Source organism: Enoplosus armatus, chromosome 13, assembly GCF_043641665.1.
Source record: "Enoplosus armatus isolate fEnoArm2 chromosome 13, fEnoArm2.hap1, whole genome shotgun sequence".
In the NCBI taxonomy this organism is placed as follows: domain Eukaryota; kingdom Metazoa; phylum Chordata; class Actinopteri; order Centrarchiformes; family Enoplosidae; genus Enoplosus; species Enoplosus armatus.
Window position 1 is genome coordinate 16124044 of NC_092192.1, and position 24261 is coordinate 16148304.

Sequence of the window (24261 nt, forward strand, 5' to 3'; positions counted from 1 at the left end):
CATGACATCACAATAATATAATTCAGTCACAAAGTCATCACACACACACACACACATTAATTAAAACATTCAGAAATATGATCAAAATAGCAGTATAAATATTAGTAGTGAAGTGCTTAGTTTTAGTACATACACTGAAAATACTGTATCAGTGACTACACTGTAAGGGAAAAGTAACATGGGATGTAGGTTGATTGACTGAATTGGGTCATAGATTTATTGGGAGTTACAGAACAATTTCTAGTTTTATATGGCTCTTGTAGGTCAGCAGACAGAGTGAGCTTTGAACCCTGCTGAACACTTACAGTAACAATGACAACCTATGGCCTCAGCTGCCATAAGTTCAACACAAAGAAACTGTCTAGACTTTCCTGCTGCCAAGCAGAACCCAACACTGGCATGCCAAAGTGAAACTGCCACACCACAAAGAGGTAAGTTGAAACTACAAACTGCTTAGTGTTTCCACAAGGAATTTTATTCAGATTTTTTGATATTTTGAAACTAATTGCACAGGGCTTATCTCAGAGGAAATTTCACAAAAAGTAATTTTCTTTCACTTTTCATGACACCACTATGTGATACGTATCTTTTTGTCTTACATGTTCAATTCAGAGAAATATGCCCACTGTTTTTGCACCCTGAACCTAATGTATGCTCCTAGAATGAAATAGATTTCCTCACATGTGGTGTCTAAAATTAAACTTTGTCTCAGTTCAAAAACTGACTTTGAGAATTAAAGTGTTTCCACTGAATACGCTGCAGTTTCACTGTTGTCTAATTAAAAGAAAAGTATGCAAAATTATATGAACTTTATATGAACAAAATGTATATATACATATGTATAATATACTTTCATATGTTTTACACTTTTTAAAAAAGTTCTTCTTAGGACTTCAGTCTGACAGTGTAAACTAGGCATGCCCTTTACTCTGTGGACACAGGCTCAGTTGGGGGCAGCAGGTGTGAGTGTAAGAAGAGTCTGCTAAGAGATCATTCAACCTAAAGAAGAGGATTTCTTGCATCTAATTAGGGTTGAATCAAATAAGTCTGCCAAGTGCAGCTTAAAAAGGCCCCAGTGACAATCAGGCCATAAATTCTAATCATAGATCACTTAAATCTATGACATCTAAGTGCTGGGATGTATACTACACAACTAGAAACTGAATGGAGTAAAAGACCAGAGCATGCAACGGTTGCTGCTCTGTCCTCTTATTGTTTAATGCAGCATTGTTAAAGAGGATCAGCAGATAAATAGAGACACCTGCACTGGTACTGTACACGTGCTCAACTATATCTCTTACTGGTTTACTGATCAATAAACAAAAGCTATAATCACGACAGAATATCCCCATTTGTCATTCCTTTGAATGTTGGGTGACTTCCCATGTTGTACGCATTGGATTTATCTCTGGTTGGGAATTTACCTCCAAAGAATTATCAACCCCTTCATGATTGCGCAATTTTCTGGAAGAGAGACCAAGAATTCTTTGAAAGAACATGGCAGGATCAGACTAAATAAAAAAATGTATCATTCAATGGCTCTGCCTAGACTGAAGGCCATGAAGGCCCTGCGGTAAAATACAGTCAAATGTTCTGTAAATGGCATGTAGAAGTTATCAATAACTCTCAATTCTCAATAACGATGACTTTGCATGGCAGCAGTGACGCCTCAGTAGAGTCCAGTAATTAGCAGTTCATCATAAATGACACAAATAATGAGAATAAGAATCTTCATCATCTTTATTTGAAGATAATCTTTTAACAAGCAAGTTACAAAGTACTTCACATAAGGCAGCACATTAAAAACAAATAGGATAAACATTTTGGTAAATAAAGATGTTAGAAACAAGTTCCAGAGGAAAATATGACGATTCATAAATACAAATATTCAGACAAAATCAGGATGAGGGTTCCAAATAAATCAGTCTATTAAGATGACAAAGGCTCTGGACACTCTAGTTTTAAGATCATACTGGGAAGCCAGAGACAAGTGGGATGAGGTGGAATAAAATACATTTAAATGGTAAAAAACAGAGGAATAGAAATTGCCCTGATATGAGGAACTCTGATAAAACACAAATTTCTGATAATGACAGTCATCATGATCCTTTTTTGGTGTGTTTTCTCTTTTTTTGTGAGATTCAGTGAAACTCTGCCCGTCAATACTCATCTACATCATGAGACTCCTGAAAGATTCCCTAAAGATGCACACTCAACACTGAACTTCATGGCCAAAGTTTCAGATTTGAGTAGTTTCTAACAGCTTGCTACTTTCACAGTCATAGTTAAATGACCATGTGATGACTCTGCAGGAATAAAGTAATATATTTATTGTTCATTGTTTAATCAGAGGCGGTGCACATAGTACACATTGCTGTAATTGTCCCAGAAAATGTCACCTTTAGAAATAATAACAAGACAAAACAAGATAATCCTTTATTAATCCCTCAGTGGGAAAATTTGCATTCCCCTCTGAGGGATTATATAAAAGTAAAGGACATGAGCATTAAGAACAATAATAAAAGTGACATATAGTTCAAAATATCCCTTTAAATAATAGATATTATAGACTAGGGCAACCTAAACATTTAATCAGTGCTTCTGAAAACACCCACATGCCTGAGACCAAAAAAAAAGAACAAAGAATGAAAGAACTGCATTTTCTTTGTAGCTTGACTGAGATCTGCTAAAGGGGGCAAGTCCTTCTGCTGTGTTAGGTTTCTTCCTAAACAGCTTACTCACTAGCTTACTCACTTCTTCCTGAATCATGTCACTGACCACGAGATGCTGAAACAGAGAGAGTAAGAGAGAGAGAGAGAGAGAGAGAGAGAGAGAAAGGAAAAAAAGAAAAAACTCCAAATCTGTGAGAAACCGAAAGCAAGAATATGTCAAATATATAAACAGTACACGAGCCTCACTATAGCATGAAGGCATCTTACTCAGAGTAACGCTCACTGCTCCTCCAAGGTAAGCCGATCTTAAAAATACAGAGATGAGTTTGATAGTTTGACAACATCTGAATTTAATTATTCATTTATATCTCTCTACATATTAATTTATATTTTATTTTTGGAATGATTTACTGTGTCACCATGTGAGCATATGTAAATAACACAGCAGGTGTGCACAATGTGTTAATGCACAATGGCAGTGCATATAAATGTCTGATAGTATTTTTATGTCTTGGACACACTTCAAGTGAAGGCCTGTCAAACAGCTGCAGTGTGTCTGTGTGTTTGATAAAGTCTAGTATTCATTATCAGCTAAATTCCAATAACTTCTTTGCTGTTTTTTTGTGTAGAAGTGAGTGAGCTTTTGTTAGCAATAATTGGGAGAGATCATTAGACAACACTGTCATGGTTTCAGTGAAGACTCATCAAGAAGACTGTGTTGCACCAACAACACATGATGCAACAGAAATGACCAAAATAAAAAGGCTACAGATGACTCTTGAGCCAGATAACCTGCAGGGATGTATTGTCCTAGCAAAGTCTGTAATCTGTAGTCTGGTGATTTGGACATTTTGGGGTGAAAGGAGACAAACAAAAAGGAGACAACACTGAGAATGCTGCTTCCTACCACACTGAAACTATTTAGACACTTCTGTTTCCATGCATGTGCAACCAGACCAACTGTAATATTACTGAATTACATAAAAAAAGAAAGCATGTATGGGGATGTTGCGTGGCGGGGGTTGGAGGATGTTGGGTGGATTTTCTTTCAGAAATATTAATGGACTTCCTTTCAGATACTAAATATGGAAATTGACAGTTAAGTTCCCATAAAGAGAATCACTGAACTTAACCGTAATGCTGTAGTTTGTGCTGGAAATTATGCTGTAGGTCACTTTTTTTTTTTTACAGTATTGTACACAGACGTGATACATCCTTTCCAGTTTATACCTGAAAAGCAGCTGTGCACTGATTTAACAGCACAGCACAAACACTAGATGATATATAACCCATTACTCTGCTCATGTCTGTGTTTCAGATGACTGTTTGGTGGCGTGCTCTCATCCTCCTCTGCTGTGCACTGAACTGTGTGGAGTCCTTTGCTCCATCTCCAGTCCTCCAGAGGAATAAATACAACAACTCCTTTCGTCTCACGAGGTCCACCCGAACCCGCGTCCAGCAGCTGCAGAGGAAATATGTGAGTACTGAAAACGGCTCTCTGTTCTCCTGACTGGCCAGCTTAGTGCTGTGAGCTCTGTGCACTTCCAGCATTAGCTTTCCCTGACTACTAATCTTAAATCGTTTCTATGTTTACTTTAACAGAAGGAGCAGCAGTTGGGAAACAAACATTTTGAGGACAGAAGCCGCCAGTTAAAGGACCTGCCCCTACTTTCTACTGATTTCTACAGCTGGCTAAAGCTGACGGTAAATATCTGCTTGACTGTTTCAAAGTGATTCCATGGAAAAATCACTCTGGTTGTTATTCTATAAAACAAAATTTCTTTCAGTGTTTTGAGAATTTCTTTCCATCCTGGGGCAAAAACAAACGAAACCTGATGACATCGTCAGAAAGTCTGCTCTTGCAGAACATAAAACTTCTAAAAATTTGAGAGGAATTCCCCTTTTAGAATTTCAAGCATTGAAAGGGGGTTGTGCAACATTTTGATTATGTAACCATGTGGTTGCCTCTTGTTGTGTGCGATCAGGACTGGGAACGACTGCATGCTGCTCTCTGGGACATGCAGGCCTATTGGAATATGCTAGAGAGGAAGAGAAAACAGCTCGAGAAGGAGGAGAAAGAGCAGATGGCGGGGCAGGAGGCCCGCACCACTTTACCTCAGAGCATCAGGCACATTCAGCTGGACCTGAGGGACCTGATGAGCCAAGTCAGCAGTCAGGTATCCAGTCTTCTTACTGAAATCCACGCAATTCTTGTCCCCTTTTCAGCCCACACAAAGACTTTGGAGGAAGTGACACCAAGGTCTGATGAAAAATGTTTTGCTTTCTTCTTCAGATGCGTTACATACGGAGCTCTTGGGTGAAGCCAACCTCTCCTACGGCACCCTTGAACCCAGAAACCAGCCCCAAAACAGTGTGGGACAGCCGAGTGGAGGGTTACATCATTCTGAGGGACCTAGACCTTTACCTCACCAAGCTGGCAAGAGACTTCCTCCTACTGGCTTCAAAAACACACATGACTGAGCACTGAGAAAAGAAAGCTGCGACTTTGAAAACACACATGCACACAAACAGGCAAAAGGAAGAAAAGGCTGAACTGACAATCAGCATCTCACAGAAAATTGGAATAATAGTTGTGATAACTTTAATCAGTGGTGTTTTTAGTGGTGTTTACATGGAGCTCGCTTTAAGCTAGTCACATTTATCTTTTTAAATGGTGTCTTACTGTATATTTAAGGGCTTTCTTGGGTATTTCCCAGAGTTTCTGTCTTACCTCTAACTGTAAGTTCGCAATAAGCTCCCAGAGCTGAGAGAGCACTTCCCAACATCCTGTTTTTCCCCCAAGCCCTCAATCTACTGGACTTTCCAAAGAAATATTTACTATTTATTGATATATTTATTAACATGCTATTTATTTCAAAGTGGTTTGTTTTATTTCTCTTACAGTACAGAGAGTGTTTTACATTACAAGACATTTTATATTTGATATATTTAAATATATTTGTGTACGATTTGTATGACTGACAATAAAGGAATTAAGCATTTGAAACAATGATGACTTCATGTTATGATTTTCTAATCTTAAAAAAGCAATAATTGTTGCTACATTGAAGACATTCTTGTAATAATGATGATGTATATGAATTAATAAGAGGTCCTTCCTTCTGTTGAGTATGTTGTGTGTGCTTGTGGTATTATCCTGTCGGCTACAAACTAACAACGGCAACTTCTGAGTGGCAAGGATTACTGTTTGTCTGGTTGCTGTTTTCTGTTTCTTCATGTGGTGTGGGTCCGAGGGGCCGTCTGCAGAGTGAAATCAGATTGAACACAGTCAGCTGGCCGAATTTTAAAAAAAAAACCTTCCTCCCTGAAGGCTCCACACATGACATCAGAACAGCCGCTGACTCACCACTAGCAGATGTCCTCGCTTGCCTTTGGCCACCTTCAGCTCTGAACCCCTGATGAAATCAATGATTCCCTCCTTGCCTCGGGCCACAGCAAACCTAATACTGCATGCCACACAGGAGGTAACAAAGACAGGATAGGGAGATGAGTACTGTTGGGTTGACAGCAACCACCATAGAAGAAGTCCGACAGGCCTCACCTGCCCGGGCTGATGTTAACGTAGTTGACCTTGCTGGCCATCATGGCTAGTTTTGTCACCAGCTCAATCACATGGTCACAGTGCAGCACCACGTCGCCCTGAGGGACACACAGCTGGATTTAGAGTCGATGCATGGTTGTGCGCTAGTAAACAGTCATGACTGCTTTGTCTTCCTGTACCTTCTGCTTATTGTCCTCACTGGGCATGTGCAGAACAAACATCCCATCACTGAGAGAGCTCACAGAGATACCTGTTTAAAAGAGAAAACCTGGTTTGGACTCACTGAGCTAAAGAACACAATCACAATGAATTTATCAGTAACGTTTTCACCACGTTCTTCTGTCAGTAAAGTCAATGAATTACTGGTTCAATATCTGTAACAATCAACCCAAAAAGGAGGTCAGTATCCAAAAGCATCGCCTGATTTGGTTTCATTAGAAATGGCTGTCCTCTCAGTTAAAAGTTTTTTGGGTTTTTTTTATTCTTTCTTTGCAAAACATTTTTTTCTGCCTGGGGAGGGAAGAATGAGCATTGGACACAAACACCACTTGGTTGCCATGGATATTTCTGCAGAAGTGCACAGAGGAGGAACAGTAACTATGCAGTACAGTACACTAATAGGTACTGCTGGAGGTAAATAAAACAAAAACTTAATTTGACAACTGTAACAACTGTAATAACTCCTCCTTAGCAATAGAAATACAAAATAAATTATCATGAGCTCGCTAAATATCTTAACATAATACATATCTCAAATCGCCCCCCCCCCCACTCAGGGCTGCTTTTCACCTCTCAGAGCTGCGTAGTCAATCCTCTGTTTGATCTTGGTTCTGTCCACCAGCACAGCAAAGGTGTTAGTGAGGAGCAGCTGGCGAGGGCGAGGCTTGAAACCCCTCCTGTCATACTTTATGACTGAAACACCGTACTGAGAGGCATAAAGAGACACATTACTATGAGGCAGCTGAAAGGTTATGAAGCACTTTTATTATCATCATCACATAGAAAAAGTTCAATCCCACCTGCACTTTGTCATTGCCGAGGGTCTGGACAACTTTGAGACTGATTTGCTCACGTTCTATATAAAGCAATGGGAAAGCCTCTGTAAATGTTATGTGTTTTTTGGTACATCTCCTGTATGTGCTAAGTGAACGCATGTATCAACACGTACCCAGCCTGGAGTCCAAAAACAGCCTTCCAACACTCTGAGGGTAGCTGTCTTTCTGATCCTTGAAGATCTCACTGGCTACAACCTTCTGCATCATCTAGATCAAAGAAAACAAATCAAGATTTATTTATTCAAAAAAAAAAAAAAAAGTAAGGTCAGGCCTTCTGTAGTCAATGTACCTGCTTCTTCCACTCAGGCTGGACCCTCCTGCAATACTTCATGACCATGTTTCTCATGTTTAGCCTCCGCAGGTGCTCAGAGGCCTGTAGGGCACCATAGAATTGACAATGCAGATTTTACATTAATAACTCTGATGATTCTTACTCCTTCTTTTATCTGTATGTAATGATGTGATGATGATGTGTGTGCGGGCTGTTTGTACCTCAATGAGGGAGGGAGGAGGTGTCGGCCAGCTTTTGTCCAAAACGCTCTTGGGCAGGTTTTTCCGTAGATTCTTGAGGAAGGAGTAGCGTACATGATCCAGGAAATACTCATTCTCAGGGCAGTATTCCTCATGACGGTAGATGAAGCCTTTTATGAACCTGAAAAAACGGGGAAGGACATTTACTATAAATGCAAACTGCAGTCGCAAAACTACATACAGAAACAAACAATTACAAAGTATCGCTCAAGCACCTGCGTATTAACTCCGCAGCCTGTCGACGCCTCTTAGCCCTCCTGCGTGCTTTCATCCCTCGCCACCCAGACTGGATCACTATCACTACACATACACATGCATAAATGAACAACTTTAATACTCAGCCAAAGAAAACACCCCAAGGTTAGTATAGCATACTGAAACAGAAGGTCAGCTTAGGCCCATACAGACATGTTGAAAAAAGTCAAATCTACATGAAAAAACCACAAGCATGTACACTCAAATACATGAGCTGGAATGTGGACGACAAAACTTTGATGGCCATCCAAAAGCAGACAGTCCCAATATAACAATAGAAGAAATCCCAAATCAGCATTAATGAGAAGTAAAAATGAAAGCACAACCTCGTCTGAAAAGTAAGTGAAAGTAAAGTTTTTTAGGACGGCTAAATTAAAATGCATCAAAATGCTAAAAACATACAAACATAATAAAGCTGATCACTTCTGTGAGGGCCCAGTGAGACTGTTCTGTAAGGGAGAGGCGGGAAACTGTGAGCTCTGACCTGCGTGTCTGATGCGCTGGTACTTGGCTCTCTCCCTGTAGCCTCTCCATGATGTCTGCAGGGTCAAAGCTGGAACACAACAAAGAAAAGAGAGTAAAGGTGGACTTGTGCATTTCCATCGAGGTGTTCAGAGGTCCTGCTGTGGAGGCCTGTGGAGTTCAGCATAGGATTTATCCCACAAAGGTAGTATTTGACTGGGAGTCATTTGCTTCAGTTTTCATGTTCTGACCCCCTGATGTTTAAAATCCTTACCACTGTTACTTACCTATCTCTGGCTTTTTAGCTTCCAGTGCATCCTCAGTGGTGAAGAGAGTTTTTGGGAAACGGATGAAGATTTTTGACCTGCAGAAAACAGGCAAAGAAACTTGCGATCAACACAAAGCTACAATGCCATTTGATGAACACTTCCATCCATCAAGTTGCTATAGAGTATGAAAAGTTTGCACGCATGCATTTATCCTAGGTGGCCACCATTACCAAACTTTCCTCCCACGCTATACTCTCCCTCTCCCTCCAACAATACATTACCTGCCCAGTTTGTACTCTTCTGCTTTGTAGCCGAGGTGGTTGACCAGTGTTGAGACACCATCTGCGAGTCTGCCATGCCAATTGGGCCACGTCTCAGGACAGAGGGGCTTATACCTAAGGCCATTTGCATGTGATTATGATGAGAGAAGGCTGAACGTAGAGTAAACAGAATGAACAGTCACTGAAGCTGTAAGTCATTCAGAGAGAAGGTCACCTCTGCAGGAAGGCTTCAAAGCGACGTCGATAGGCAAAGCCAGCTCTCCTGACCCTCAGGTTTTCCATCAGGCCCAGGTACTTCACCTGGTGTCTGACCAGAACTTCATCAAACCTTCCTGCAGGGAGAGATCTTATTCACTGATGCATTTACTGTACATTAGATAACATACAGAACGGTCTCAAGAAGTGACCAGGCCTTCATATACCTCAAATTAAGATATATATATTTATATGTGTTAATTGAGACATGCCTTTATTTCTAATTTCCTTGTTTTATATGTCATTTTTATATTTTAGTGATAGACCTTTTTGTTTTCTGATCGTATCCCCTTCTGTTAATTTCATGTTCATGCAAACCCAACACTTCCTCTTTCACATTAAAATGCTTCAGACGGCATAATTTATTCCCTTCCCCTGAAGGTTTTATTGTGAAACATCTGCAGGAATTGTTGAGCTTTATTAACAGCAGCATTAACCCCTGAGAAAAATTAAGTGACTTTGAACAACATTTTCGAGAAAATTTGAGTGTCGTGACTATGTTGTAAGTGTGTGGAAATTTGTATTTACCACGTAAGCCATCATAGCACAGGTAACAATATTTCAATAGTACTATCACAAGATGTAAAAATGTACCTGGCTGCTTGGCATCATTAGGTTTGATACAGCGCACGTAGGACGGCTCTTTAGACATGAGGATCTCCATAAGCTTCATCAGGCTGTTTTTAAACTGAGTGGCAGCCTAAAGGACAAATAAAAAAACATGAAACGGTGGGACATTCTCTGCATATTTTTGTGTATGTTTTGGTTTTTGAAAGAGAACAAAAGCAATCACAATTGTCTTTATTATCACTACCTATAAACCACAGAAACACCTATTGATTGACTGATTTAAAACCACACCTAAAAATGACCAGAAATAGCTGAAAGAGAGACAGAGAGAGAATGTGAGAACAATTCTCACCATCTCTGGGCGTTTCTGGTCAATCACTTCCTCTCTGCGGAAGCAGTGCCTCAGGATCTGGTTGTCTGACTGGCACATGACCTGGACAGAGACCAAACCACACAACCACATGTCAACACGGCATGCCCCCCTCTTCCTCTTCACACACAGACGTTTTTAAAGGTTGTGGTGAGGCTCCACCTCGTCCATTTTCATTATCCTCACCTCTTTCAGGTTCCTGTTCAGCAAATCATTGTTCTTGTCGAGGAAACCTGAATGGGAAACAAAAACACTGCAGTTTGTTCATTAAGGAATCAGTGGGTTGTGGCTCATGCTCTGAAATGAGCTGCCTCTGAATGCATGAATAAAAATAGCCAACTGGTTGATCTGGTGATAAATGACAGCTTACCATTGACATTGTAGTTGACCTCTCCAGCATAATGCAGCAGCCTGAACTCCTCTCTACTCATCACCCTGCGAGTCTTTCCATTTGCCAACTTGTGACTGAAAGACACACACACACACGGAGATGTACAAGCACACATAAGCCTGTTGATTTAAGAAGCTGTAAGAATCTTTGTGCTGTATGTCAAAATAATGTTTGATATAAGATGATGCTTACGTGACAAAATGTGGATGGCCGCCCAGTGTGTCTTCCAGTTTCTCCAAAAAGGAGACATCGCAGGTCTCTCCGGGCCTCAGACACTCCTCATCCTGCAAAAACAGTCATGCTATTTAACTTAACATACAGTGACAGATGGACTCAGACACCAGACACTGAGACAAACATATAAACTACAAGTTGTCATGCGCACCAGAATGGAGATGATGCCTTTGTGCTTCTCCTCTATCAGGTCACAAATGATCTTGTTGTCAAAGTATTGCACCGTCTCCCACTGAAATTAAGGGGAAACATTTGGAGAACAATGTTGTGTTAGCGTGGAGATATTAATGAACATATCAAACTCATTTGAGAACAACAAAGGACTCACTGCAATTCCCTCTGTCTCATACTCCTCCTGCTCAGATCTCAGGGTGAGCTCAATAAACAGCTGCTGGAGCTTCTCATTGCAGTAGTTGATGCAGAACTGCTCGAAACTATAGGCAAAAACATGAGGGAAATTAGGTCAAATGCGTGCTAGAGTTATGTGCAAACGCTATGTGCATTAGAGACAATTACTGTACTGTAGTTTACAGATTATGCTGAGAAGCAGAGTTAAGATGTGACAGAAAACGGGAAATGAATACAACTCATACCTATTGTGCTGTAGGACCTCAAAGCCATAGATATCTAGGAGCCCAATAACTGAGGAGCCCTTACTGCTGTGGTAGATTTCATCCTGCAAAACATATAAATTACACAGTGTGCAATCAGTGGTGAAACACAGCCTCACAACACAATGATTTCCGCTGCTGTCTTTGAGCTGTTATCAGGATGTTACTGCACCTTCAGAGCCAGCGACTGGTTGATCTTCTCCACCAGCCAAGTGAAGGTCCGACCATACACAGCCTTGGCTAAGGCATCACGGGCCGACACTGCCTGCTCAAAATTTAGCGGGCTGATCATCTGTAATGCGTAACAGCAAGTGCAACATAAAAATTATAAAATAACACAATATACACCAAACAAATGAAAACATGAGCATCAAGGACAAAAAGAGCGTCACCTCCTCTCCTTTGGCAGTCAGTTTCTTGTGAGTTAGTGCCTCCCCGAGGGCTGAGCCATCAACACCCAGCAGCTGGAAAACAACAACACATCTGTTCTCAGCTATGCCCTTTTTTTTGCATGTTTTTGTGCGTATTTGAACATCCATTAATACTAGTGGGACTGTTCTGACCTTTGCGAGATTGTTTATCTGAGTCTCAGTGGTGATATAAGTTTCTCCTTCCTCCCCTTCCCCAAACTGAGTGTTTCCCAGATGGAGAACGCTGGCGATGATATTCAGCAATTTCTGAGGTCAGACACAGAAAAAACACAACAACCTCAGAGATGAACTGTTTTTTTTTTCACTAAATGATGATGATGAGAAAATGTGATGTTTGACCAGTGTGAAAACGTAGAGTAATAAACAGTGGACACATTCATGGTGGAAAATAATATTCCCAGAACAATGCAGACTGTGCAAACATTGTTCGTCTTGGATCCCTTCCTGTGACTCTACCATTTAAAGCGTTTCACTATAATAATTAAACTATAAAAACAGTAATGTTGATGCCTGCATTCATTCAATGCTGTGATTGTTACCGACCTGCACTTCTTCCTCTGTGAAGCCGATAACAGGCAGGGCCTTCATCACAACTTTCCAATTATTCTTGTCACTGACGGAGCTGAGCCTGGGACAGTTGCCCTGAACAAGAAAGTGAAACATTACACCACAACTGAAGGAGAAAACAAGTAATTCATCATACCTCTGCACCACACACACCTTGACCAGATAGTGGTAGTTCTGAGGGTTTCTTTCCAGGTCCAGTGTGTAAAGCAGGTCGTCGTCCCCTCCATCCAGAAGCTGATAGAAGATGTGGAAGTTCCTCTCACCGTGGTTCTGGTGCACTACACGTGATTTCTCCAGCAGGTAGTTCAGGATGTGACCGCCCACTGGTGCCCCCTAGGAGAAGTTAGAGAAAAAGATGGGAGCAGACAGCAGCTGTTATAAGCAGGTTTAGCACTCTAGAGGTTGAGCTTCTATCAATGATATACCTAAACCAACTGCTGTTATCAGTATGGTGTAAGCACATATGATTTCTATAAAGAGTGAGAAAGCCAAAGAGGTTTACCCTGAAGTCAAACTGGACATCCATGTATTTTCCAAAGCGGCTGGAGTTGTCATTCCTAAGTGTTTTAGCGTTGCCAAATGCCTGCGCAAAGCAAAAGAGCCAGGAATTTACAGGGAGGAAGCAAAATTAAGAGCAACAATAGAATAATAAAAAAAGTATTTACAATTGACAAATGTGCAAAAGTAATTCAGATTTCTCAGATCAACCAGATAATATCATACATTGTGAAGACAAATAAGTCTAAGATAGCGGCTGTTCAGTTTGAAATGCCAAAGGGTAAATACCTCCAGAACGGGGTTAGACTGCAGCAGGCGCTCACCAAGGGCAGCCATGCGATCATTAGTGGGGCAGTTGACAGCGTAGTAGAGGAGGATCTTCTTGGAGGCCTCAGTTTTACCTGCTCCACTCTCACCTGATATGAGAATACACTGGTCTTTTCTCTCGGTGCGCATGGCTCGGTAAGTGTTGTCTGACACGGCGTAGCTGAGGGAAAAACACGGAAGCAGCATCAGCAACACATCAACACACGGTTGAAACACGGTGGTGGAATAAAGTCACGTTTTTTCTGTTACGACAGAGTTCAAATGTTAATTAGTTGCTTACATGCTTCTTATCATCTAATTCATTTGGCAACATTACAAGCAAACATTTGTTTGTGATTAAATGTTTTATTTCACAACAGATTTATAAATTATATGAGGCAAATACACACACAGAATTTTAATAGTTCTAATGAAAGTTTCATGTTAATTATATTAAGGGCGTTAGAGCTGAAACAATTACTAGATTAATTGATAATGAAAATAATTGTTGGTTGCAGCCCTAAAGTTATGTACTGTTATACAGTGTATTTATCAAGCTATAGAAAGCCTGTGTGGAGGTTTCAGTTTTAAAACATATAATACACACATACCCAGCATATTACTGAACGCCTCATGCCAATAAATCCTGCTTGATCACAGGGATTAGACAGCGGAGGACAAGAGAAGAGTTTGGTAAAAAGTGTTTGAGGACCATGAAGTGACTCACATGTGAGGCGATATCTCATAGAAGCTGACCCCTCTGTAGCGCTCCATCTGCTGCTTGGAGTAAATCTCCAGCTCTTTGTAAGGGTTCACCGACACCAGCACAGAGCCAATATACGTCTGAGCCAAAATATTAGAACACATTCAGATATGTTTCATCACACTAACTGAAATGTTTTGGAACGCATGAAGAAAACTGGCTTCATTACATAGATGAGGTTTTCTCTGAAGCGTCTCCGTAGATTCTCTATGAAGGCCGCCTCACTGTTGTAGTTTTCCAGCAAGACAAAGTCCTGCACTCCGACCCTGTCCCGGGCAGTCAGGGCACTCTCCATCACCAGGCGCACTCTGCCTTCAACATCCACCTCCTGCAGGAGAGAGGAGGACGAACATCACAGAGAGGTACAGAAGAGAAGCACCTGACACACAGAGAAGGACATTTCTGTTCTGACTGCTAACCTCCCAATACATACACTCATTTGACCAGCAGGGGGCACAAAAGACCTATTCCCATTTCATATAAAGCATGATACATTCACCCAGTTATGGAAGAATTAACATCTGGTGCTCAATATTACAATAATTGCCACAAAATATATTATAAGATAGAATCCATTTATGAAGAGAGACAATAAGTATTTCAGAAATATCTTCAAAATATCAGTGACTCCAGACTTACTGACCACATCACCAAAACAACGCTCTGTAAACACACAAAGTAACACCAGTCCCACAAAGCCTTGCCAAGATTAAACAATGAAGACATTTAAGGAATCCAAATAATAAACAGACAGGACAGACTCTTCTATTGTGCGATATTGAGATAGTGTATTATCATGTATGTACAGTACACACAGCTCTATATCGCCAGACGGGGTTTAACCAATGCCACTGGGAAAGTGTGTGTACATGTCAACCCCACTGTGATGGCAAACATTATAGTACAGACAGGAATAATTACCAGTCGACAGCATGAAATTCCCAGATATGCCCTAAAGTAACACTCACCCACATGCAGTCATGCACACATACATATAAAGAGATATAAATGTCAGAAGTCAATACTTACTGATGATAAATATCCCAACACACAACTCAGTGTGTAATCAAGGCAGTACGCCCCAGCCAAACCAGCTGCACTCTATCCTCAGTATCAAAGATACATTCATAAGTGAAGCCCCGCTGGTTTGTCTTTACACATTCATTAAAAAAACAAGCAGAAAGTGGAACAAAGGGGCTAGACTTCCACAGGACTTCTGTTTTTCTTGAATGCAAGAGCCTCTCAAGGGTCTCATTTGGCTGGTTGAAGCCGGTAAAAGGTCATTATCTCTGAGCACTGGATGCAGGAAAATCCGTAAAAAAACAAGAGGACAACAGTGGAAGATAGCCAAGAAGTGAGAGCAAAGGAAAGCCACTGGACACTTCACTGCAGCCCCTCCTCTCTGCTTCACCTTGGAGTATTGTTCTCCCACTCCTGCAGGTGGGCTTCCTACAGATAGTAATTACAGCTCACAGTCAGATTTTCCAAAGGATACAACCAAGGAATGTTAGGGTCAGGTTTAGGGCAGGCGTTCAGTGGATGCCACTAAATGTTTCTATGTGGGTATCAGCAGCTGTGCATGATTTTATATCCAACAATGAGGACATGTTTTTGCATGCCTGGTCAACAAGAATTTTGCACTTCCATTCACGACACCAGCGAGGCGAAGTGGAACAATTAGCAGTGCAGACCAAGAACTATCCTCACGCAGCTTTAGGTGTGAGGGATGCGGTGAAGGTACAGTTGGGCCAATTGTGACATTTCCCATAATTATTTGACAGTTTGTCGTTTGAGATGTGGTTCATATATCGAGGCAATGCAGATCGATTTTTCACTCAATCTAGTAACTTGAATTGCATAAGAATATCTACTCGCTTCAGTTTGACTTTTAGCTTAGTGCATGTGTTTGCAGCACATTATTATGAAACACCTCCATGTGTTCAGCATACACATCAACCTTTCATGGCAGATGACTCTGACCAGCACTTCCTGGCTCTGAACTGTAACAGACTCCTTTGGTGTGAATCTTTCATTCCATCTTCCTCAGATCTTGTACCTTTTATGTTCATCTGTGATGTCATTAAGGTGGACAGTAGCTGCTGTGCTAACAGTGTCTGAAACATCCACATTTGTGTAATAACCTTGTTATTTTTTCTACTTAAGAGAGACAGCATTAGATGTGCAGATACGTCAGACTTTCCAAGCAACAAAACATTAACTCGAAAACACAGAAAACATTGTTTTCAAGGATCTTTCTCTCAGCAGCCACGAGTTAAATGTTTTACTTTTATCCCGAGAATTTTATCACCATAACATGTGGAAAAAATTCAGTTTTAATGAGGAGCCTCATCCAAAACACTTCTTTGCTTCCAAAACATAGAAACACAGCTACCGCCTGGATAGAGGAAATCTTAAAGGATGTGAAAATCATTTTTATGGAGAGACTGTGGCTGAGATACCTTAAGTTCTGGGATGGAGATATAACCAGAATACAATGTAATCCTTGCAGCTTTGTTGTCAGTGGACTGACCTGAGGCTTGGTTGTTACAGTATCAAGAGTCTGATCTAACTGGCAGGCTCCCAGCAGTGCTTGGGTGCTTTATGGATTTGACTCTGAGTACCAGGGAGCTCAGTGAAATCTGCAGGTCTGTAGGTGCAGCAGCAGTGACAACCAGCGAGGAGGCTAGTGGGACTTGGCTCCAGGCCCCATGACTAAGCTCTGCTGGGCCGACTACATTCGGATTGTCTTCCTTATAAGGCATGCCCCACCACTCTGTCCCAGGGCGAGCTGCTCTGGTACCACAGCTGGCTCTCTACCACTGATGTGCCAGTAATGGATATGGTGGAAAAATACCAAGCTTATAGCTTATACAAAAGCCAAAATACACACTGACTCATACACAGGCAAAAAAAAGGAAAAAAAAGAGAAAACCTCCAAGTGACTCATTCTTCTGTTTTGCTTTCCCTCCATGAGTGAGGCAGTGAATTGGTGGACCTGATCTTGTGCTTCACTGCGTAAGCACAGATAATGCACATCAAATCTACTCATGTGCAGCACTAAACATGAAAACACAACAAGGAGCATCACGGTAGTCAGGAACTTACCCTGCCTTGGTACCTCATCCTGTTCTGTTGTTGCTGGAAGAAGGCTGAACTGGTGGTTCCCCCCCAGGCTGGTGCTCCTCCTCCCGTTGTCAGACAGACTCTTCAATTGTAACTTCTCATCCACCTTTGCCTATGGGCGACAGCATTAGGTAACTTATCCTCTTCTCTCCCCCCCACGTCAGTCACTTTCTCTCAGCTTTAGTCACTTTCTCCACGTCTTTCCTCCTCCTCGTCTGGCTCCCCTGTGCACTCAGGCCAAAACACAAACAGCCCCTCTTGTTTATACCTTCAATTCATCTTCCTCAAGTAAATGTCCGCCTCTCTGTGAGTCCCTCTCCTTCCCTCTAAACTATGCTGCATGAAACAAGGGCAGGAACTCCACTCACACGTCATACAACTGGACCACAAAAAAAAGTGAAGGGAAAGTAAGCTGTTGGATAATGCAAAAAATAAATTTAAAAAAATAAACGGAGAAACAGAGAGCTGAGAGGGTTTGGAAAAATTTGCTAAGAGCCCCAAACTCCAAACATGTAATCACTGTGCAGCTATATAAAAAGGGAAAAAAACAGGAATCACATGATGAGATCTCAGTACATTCTTTCTTTCCTTCCCTCCCTGTTTAGTTTGCCCCCTCCCTTTTCTCCCACAAGCTGAGACAGATTCACATGGGATGTGAGTTATTGAGGTGTTTCACCAGCAAGATCGACGGCCTGTCTCCTCGTGGCTGTCTTCCACTGTTGAATGATGAAATAACTTTATTTTTAACACAATAATAACATAACACAAAATGTGCTGTCTGCATGGACCATCAGATTCCTCACTTCTTTCGTTCCCTCCCGGTCTTGGCATTTTTGGGGAGTGCTATCAAGTATACATGGTCTCTGTGAGAGAACAGCGCCCTCCTCTGGTTTCCCTCATTACCTTTCCTCTCACCCCATTTTCCCTTGCTCCGTCTCCACCCCTCACTCTCTTTCCTTTGCCAGCATCATCAAATATCAAACACTGAGGAATCTGAGTAATGTTACCCAGATGGAGAAAGCCTCTTGCTCTTTTTCTCAATCTCTGGCTGTCTCAATAGTTCTTACAGCGATGAGGAAAAAGTCTCCATGCTGCTCCCTCCCTACCACTGTTGCATATAATTATGTAGTGTATATAACTAGCGGAGAATTGACACTGCCTCATTCATTAAAGTATTTAAAAGACCTTGTACCAATTGCTGTAACTGAAAACCTCATTGTGGTGCCCTGCCTGTTTATTTCTATATATGGAAAACAGTCCTGCCAAGTCCCTCTTCCCTCACTTGAACTTTTTCAGTCAAATGTTTTCTCACAACATTTCTTTCTAAAATATTTAGCCCCCAGCCTTAGTTTATTCAGCTACCTCATCGCACACCCCCTCAATTGTAGGTGCTCCTTTCACACCAGCGTCACCTAAAATGATCAGTTCACTGCAGGTCAATTTTGTATAGAGCGCAAAAAATCAAAAGAAACTCCTACAATGAGATGACAGTTGATCATTTAGATGGCAAAGAAAAGTTGACTACAGTAGAATGGTAGGTATTGTTGTGTCGCCATATCAAAGCCAAACAGCGCTCATATACACCGGACAAGAGGTTATGTGGTTTGTATACTTCAGGATGCTTCTGAAGTAAACACACGAGAATTAATGCCTGCAGAACAATTGTACCTATTGTTGGGACTCATTTTTAAAAATATGAGCACAGTATGTAGCATAAACTAAATTGAGTCTATTAGAGTTTGCGTCGACATGAACACCATGCGTCCATGCCTGGCCAACAGGTGCACACTCTACTCCCAAGCCAGGCTTCAGGCTCAAGCCCTGGCTTTTCTCAACTGGGTGTCATATGGGCCTTGCCTGGACCTTCTGGACCTTCACTTGGGACACATATCACCCCAGCAGCTACTACCTTCAACAACACAGCTCCCAGGGTCACATGGACAAAAAGCTCCTCCACCACTGTAAGATGAGGCATTGATTTATTCAAAAGTAATGCACTAAGGTGACATGGACGCCTCAGTTTCTGTCCAAAAATACACATTTGGGCATGTTTGTGTATTTCATAACTCCTATTTACTCTTTTGGAGTTATCAGTTATCAGAAAAGTTAACTTATATATTCTCAGGTCAAAACATTCACAGGCGTCTCAGACAGAATATACGGCAGATCAATTGCTGGCTGCATTTTTTGACTTTGCTTTGAAGGGCATCCAAGACATAGCATGTGTAACCACATGCATGTGGAGGCATGAGACATGAGGGCACTTTCCTCACACATCTGGTTTCACTATTTTGCACACATTACACATAACAGCATATGGCACAGCCTTACAGCCAATGAAATCAAAAAGACACTAAAGTCAATCAGAGAGAAACTACAGCTCCACTGTAGAGTGCATCTTCATCACCTGAGCTTATGATGTTCCCTCCTGCGTTATTCTCCGGCTGAGTTTTTTTCAATAAGTGTTCCTATCTTTGTTTAGCAGTTCCTGTAAGAAGGATTTCCTTCCTCGCTGTTTCCTGATGTTCACGGTCTTCCTTCATGAACATTTGTTTGAGCTCCGTTCTGATGTGAACTATATCTTTCTAAGTGTTTGTTCTAACTCCTGCATGTGTACGTCTACCTGCTTTAACTGGTTTCCTTCCTCGATAAGTTTAAAATGCAGAGAACCCAATGTGTTATGTGCGATAAACTGGAATCTAACACTTGCCAAAAGATGTAAGCTCGGACTGAGCTGATCTATTTAAACCAGTTCCCCTCAGGAGTTCACACCCACTTACTACCCACCTCAACTGTCACTACATCCACTTCTGTCAAAATACCAAAACATTGCAAGATTTAATACAACCCTCTGCCTGACTTCAATTTCAGATAATTACATTAAAAACATCTGACATATTATGGAAGGAATCCAAAGAATCCTAACATAACCATCCGGCTGTAGAATGACTGCCTGTGTGTAGAGTTTAAGTGAGGTATAGTAATCGTTTCCCCTCATTTTCTATTTAAAATGCTATGGTTTTCCTATTCACTGTAACAATGAATCACAGAGGAATGATGACTTATTTGGGCGGGGTGGAAAATGGGTTGTTTCTCCTCTCTTGTCTTTCCTCCAATTCTCTCTCTCTCTGTCACACACACATCACATAGACAATTTATGTGACCGAATAAACGGAATAGTGGGTGGGATATAATCTTTAGCACATATCTAGCTCATCTAAATCTCACCATGCTAACCTTTACGTCATCAAACGGTCTATTTCTCTCTTTCTTCTGCTGCATTATTCATGCTTCAGTGTAGAGCTATTATGAAGAAAAAATGAAGTATATATTTGAATGTTATGGGTTACCTAACCTTGCTTTCCTTACTGTTTATTATGTCCTTGGTAGAGACGCCATTTCCCACCTATTGTCCATCTGTGCTGAGCTCCCTCAGCACCCATCTGCTGTCCCTTTCACCCCGTCCTCACCTCTACCGCCTCTCATCCCCCAGATCCCTGTTACACCACAACGGCTACTTTATAAATTGATCAAGGTGTAAAACAAAACCCCTGAATGAAAAAGCTGTGGAAACACATTGGTAGATGTTGCAGGAATTTAGAAACAAAAACACAAAAAGAACAAACTCAAGTCACCATGAGGACGAGGAAGAGTTAAGGTCAATAATGTAATGTCCCTTGCATGATCACAATAACAAGCATGTGCTTATCACTAGATCCTCTCCTCTTGATGTGAATTATAGGAAGGCTTAGGGCTCTGCCTAGTGGTAGTAATATCAATTACACTGAATTGGCTCCTATGCCTCTACGTTTGTGAAAGGGATGGATTGCCATTAAATTTAGTTCCCAGAAGATGAATCCTAATGAGTGTGATGACTGCTCAACTTTTCATCTAGCGGCACAAATGATGAAAATTTCCATTGTCACAGAGTTTTTAACAGGTTCATTCTAAAAACCAATGACAGAGCTCTTATCTGCAGGCATGATTTCCCTCATTATAGTATTTTTAGTGTCAATTCTACTTTCATTTAAGCAAAGGATCTCAATATTTCTTCCACAACTGTCACACACAAAAGACTTAATTAATTTAACTGAAATACAGTACAAGCATGGCAAGAAAACTGTATGCATCTTGCATATCACAAAAATATGCACACATGCAGACACACAAATATAATGTACATGTATATCTGTAATATACATAAACATATACATACTTACAGTACATATGAATATGCCTACCTGGTCTTACTTAATAATCAGAGTGCATGAACAGCCTCGCTGAAGTTGAACAGGGGACTCTTTCTCTATATCCTTCTCCAGTAGCAGACCGGTGGTGGTCACAATTTCGGTCACTTGTACAGCCGAAGGTGAAGCTCGTAGACTACACAATCCATTGCCAGGCTGACTCACATCCCAGCAGCCAAGACTAAAAGCACTCCCACTGGCAACCGCTGACTCCAGACGGATACAATTACAGCACAGCAAAGGTACTTTCCAGAAAAAAGCTTGATATCTTTATAGAAAGTAAAAACTGTGACCCAATTAAGCCTTCACTGCAAAGTTGATAGAACATTTTCAGGTAGTTTATAGCCTATAAATCCGCTAGGAGGCGACAACTCAAAAGTTAATGGTATGCCCAAAGTAATCAGATATGCTGCTAGTGACTGATGCCAGCCTCTGTTAAAGGTGGAAGAGCTGAATGGTAGTGAGCCATACTGTGAACTTGTACAGGAAAACTTATGGATATACACTTTTATCTACATGTTTTGAAATAGAATTTAAAAAACGTGATATTCCTTTTCTTGCTTTGGACCTTTGGGAAACTCTAGGGCCTCTCAAGGTCCCTGTGCATGCTGCAGTCTCATTTGCCTCTAACTGTTTGTCTGTTAACGTAATAGTGAGTTTACTATATAAGGTCTTTATCAGTGGTGGAATGTCACTAAGTACATTTACTTTCCATTTGATACTACTTATACTACTATTAATACTCCACTACAATTCAGATTGAAATATTGTACTTTTTACAGCACTACATTGTTTCACAGCTACTAGTTTTCAGATTAAAATGTTACATTAAAAGAACATATAAGTTTATAAATTGCTATACATTGTTAAAGATTAAACCAGAAGTTCTTAACCTTTTTGGCTTATTATGACCAAAAAATCAGTGTCTAGTTGTGGCTCTTTGTCATGTTTGTCAACTCTATAAGTTGTTAGCAGTTCCACAAAGAGAGAGAGAGAGACATTTCCCCTCTAAACTTCTCACATGGTTATTCACATTTCACATTTCATTAACTGTTCAAGGCCCAAAGAGGTCAAATTATCCAATATTTCTCACAAAAACAAAGATGACAAAAAAGTTGAAGGAAAATGAATACCAATTTTTGTATCAGAACATTGTTTTTTCCTCTTTCCTCTCCTATTTATCATCTCACAACAACCCCAACTGGACAACACTACCTGACTGTATAGCAAGTAAAAGTAGCTCCACCTCAAGCAGCTACAACAGTAAAATTAAACACTGATGCATCAGTATTAACAATCTAATACTGTCTCATATCATCATTTCTTAGTCACAGTGGCTGGTTTTCTGCAAAACTAGTACTTTCACTAATGATGATAAGTTGAATATTTCTGTACTTTTACTTGAGTAGGATTCTCAATGCTTGTAATGGAGTATTTTTATATTGTGATTTTACTTAATAAGATCCGAGAAATTCTTCCATTACCAGACTTGATCAGTTTCTGTTTGTGATATATCATATAATTACATATCCCACTGTGCAAAGTTCTTTTTTGTGTGCCGAGGCCAAGGGTTATAGTATCTGACAAAACTAGACCTAATGTATGTTGTCTGCTAAAGTTAATGCTCAGTAACTATAGGGTTGTTCAAGGTCCTCCACTTTACCAGTTTGCCTCTTTGGTCTGAGACAAGTGTTGCCCGTGAATTACCGACCTTAACAGTAACGTTAGCATAACTGATGATGTTACTGTTAACGGCTTAACATTAATGGTGCGCTAGCTAGCATTAAAAGGTTTCTTGTCAACCCCTCTAAATTAAACCCAATGATCAGAGCAAAGTTTGTAATGTAGCTTATTATTCAATTTACTTTATAACACATTATGTAGCACTGTACAGTAATATTAGTATAAGATAAAACCATACACTAGCTAGCTAACTTGGTTAACTGCAACAAAAATACATAACTTTGCCTATGATGTTAACGTTATATGACAAGTACAAGTCACATAAAAATCTCCACTTAAAGTTGGCTTAACCCCATGACAACAGAGTTTGTTTAAACCTGAAACCTGTACTTTCTCTGGGTGAACGTTTCAAGTCCAGCTAGACGTTGTTGTACCCAAAAAGCTGACAGGAATTACGGACATCTGTTGGTTAGCCGTCCATGCTGTTCACAGGACGCGCAGTAACGTAAGCTAATATTAACACTTTTTAGACATTTTATCAAAGGTCGTGAGAGAGGATGTAACCGCATTTTATAATCCGGTGGGTGAAAATAATGTTTTTCTGTAACGAACGGCTGCTCTCGGGTGAGAATTGGACACACACTGTGGCAATACTTTTGAAATATGGACTGAATGCTGAGAAGTGGATTACTTTAGGGTAACGAGCCCTGCATAGGCAGTATAGTGGTGAGCTAACAGCAGAGAACCGACCTGCTGCAGTTGTGTGAGGGCGCCGCTGGGTGAGTCCCTCTCTCCGCTGCCTCTGTCTCTACAGCTCCCTTTTCCCAAAGAAAAGAAGAGGAGAACCAGGTCCGGGGAGGAGGGCCGCCGCCATTATCGGAAAGCTGGCAGGAATACCACTTTCACACACGCAATCTGCTCACAAATTAATCGGGACATGAACAATTTCTGTTGCAGTGGAAGCATATTTCAGACGAAACACCACGGCGATTGCAACAAACTCACTGTTGTCTCGTGTGCGCGACCGGCCCAGCATTATGTGGGCACAACAATGGACAGAATAATTATTGAAAAAGCAACGTGGTGAACCGAGAAGACGGCTAAGCAGATTTTTATACGCCTGAA

General features: G+C 40.9%; 2 protein-coding genes across 2 annotated transcripts; one reads left to right on the plus strand and one right to left on the minus strand.

Annotated features, from left to right (window-relative positions):
* Nucleotides 1-917: 917 nt before the first annotated feature.
* LOC139295482 (uncharacterized) lies at nucleotides 918-5160 on the plus strand. The gene is made up of 5 exons (XM_070917677.1): nucleotides 918-968; nucleotides 3991-4149; nucleotides 4275-4376; nucleotides 4658-4849; nucleotides 4966-5160. The coding sequence occupies exons 1-5, from the start codon at nucleotides 918-920 to the stop codon at nucleotides 5158-5160; spliced, it is 699 nt and encodes a 232-aa protein (XP_070773778.1).
* A 143-nt stretch (nucleotides 5161-5303) lies between these two features.
* myo1ca (myosin Ic, paralog a) lies at nucleotides 5304-17221 on the minus strand. Its single transcript, XM_070916712.1, has 32 exons — nucleotides 17189-17221; nucleotides 14253-14411; nucleotides 14048-14163; nucleotides 13303-13501; nucleotides 13019-13099; nucleotides 12670-12849; nucleotides 12493-12591; nucleotides 12082-12195; nucleotides 11911-11982; nucleotides 11691-11810; nucleotides 11501-11583; nucleotides 11236-11341; nucleotides 11059-11139; nucleotides 10866-10957; nucleotides 10653-10747; nucleotides 10469-10515; nucleotides 10265-10345; nucleotides 9937-10042; nucleotides 9302-9419; nucleotides 9088-9201; nucleotides 8825-8901; nucleotides 8560-8628; nucleotides 8036-8120; nucleotides 7782-7941; nucleotides 7579-7662; nucleotides 7403-7496; nucleotides 7254-7309; nucleotides 7024-7159; nucleotides 6414-6484; nucleotides 6235-6332; nucleotides 6040-6139; nucleotides 5304-5933 (listed from the first exon to the last, which is right to left on the minus strand). The coding sequence occupies exons 1-32, from the start codon at nucleotides 17204-17206 to the stop codon at nucleotides 5907-5909; spliced, it is 3138 nt and encodes a 1045-aa protein (XP_070772813.1). The 5' UTR covers nucleotides 17207-17221; the 3' UTR covers nucleotides 5304-5906.
* Nucleotides 17222-24261: the final 7040 nt, after the last annotated feature.

Bases quoted from the DNA above. Each gene is read 5' to 3' on its own strand.
- myo1ca (XM_070916712.1), bottom strand. The intron at 7,310-7,402 runs GTACGTGTTGAT...TGCTTTATATAG, and splicing joins GTTTTTGGACTCCAGGCTGG to AACGTGAGCAAATCAGTCTC. The intron at 6,485-7,023 runs GTGAAAAGCAGC...TCTTTTAAACAG, and splicing joins TGACTACGCAGCTCTGAGAG to GTATCTCTGTGAGCTCTCTC.
- LOC139295482 (XM_070917677.1), top strand. From the start codon at position 918: ATGCCCTTTACTCTGTGGACACAGGCTCAGTTGGGGGCAGCAGGTGTG. The intron at 4,150-4,274 runs GTGAGTACTGAA...TTACTTTAACAG, and splicing joins AGCAGCTGCAGAGGAAATAT to AAGGAGCAGCAGTTGGGAAA. The intron at 4,850-4,965 runs GTATCCAGTCTT...TTTCTTCTTCAG, and splicing joins TGAGCCAAGTCAGCAGTCAG to ATGCGTTACATACGGAGCTC.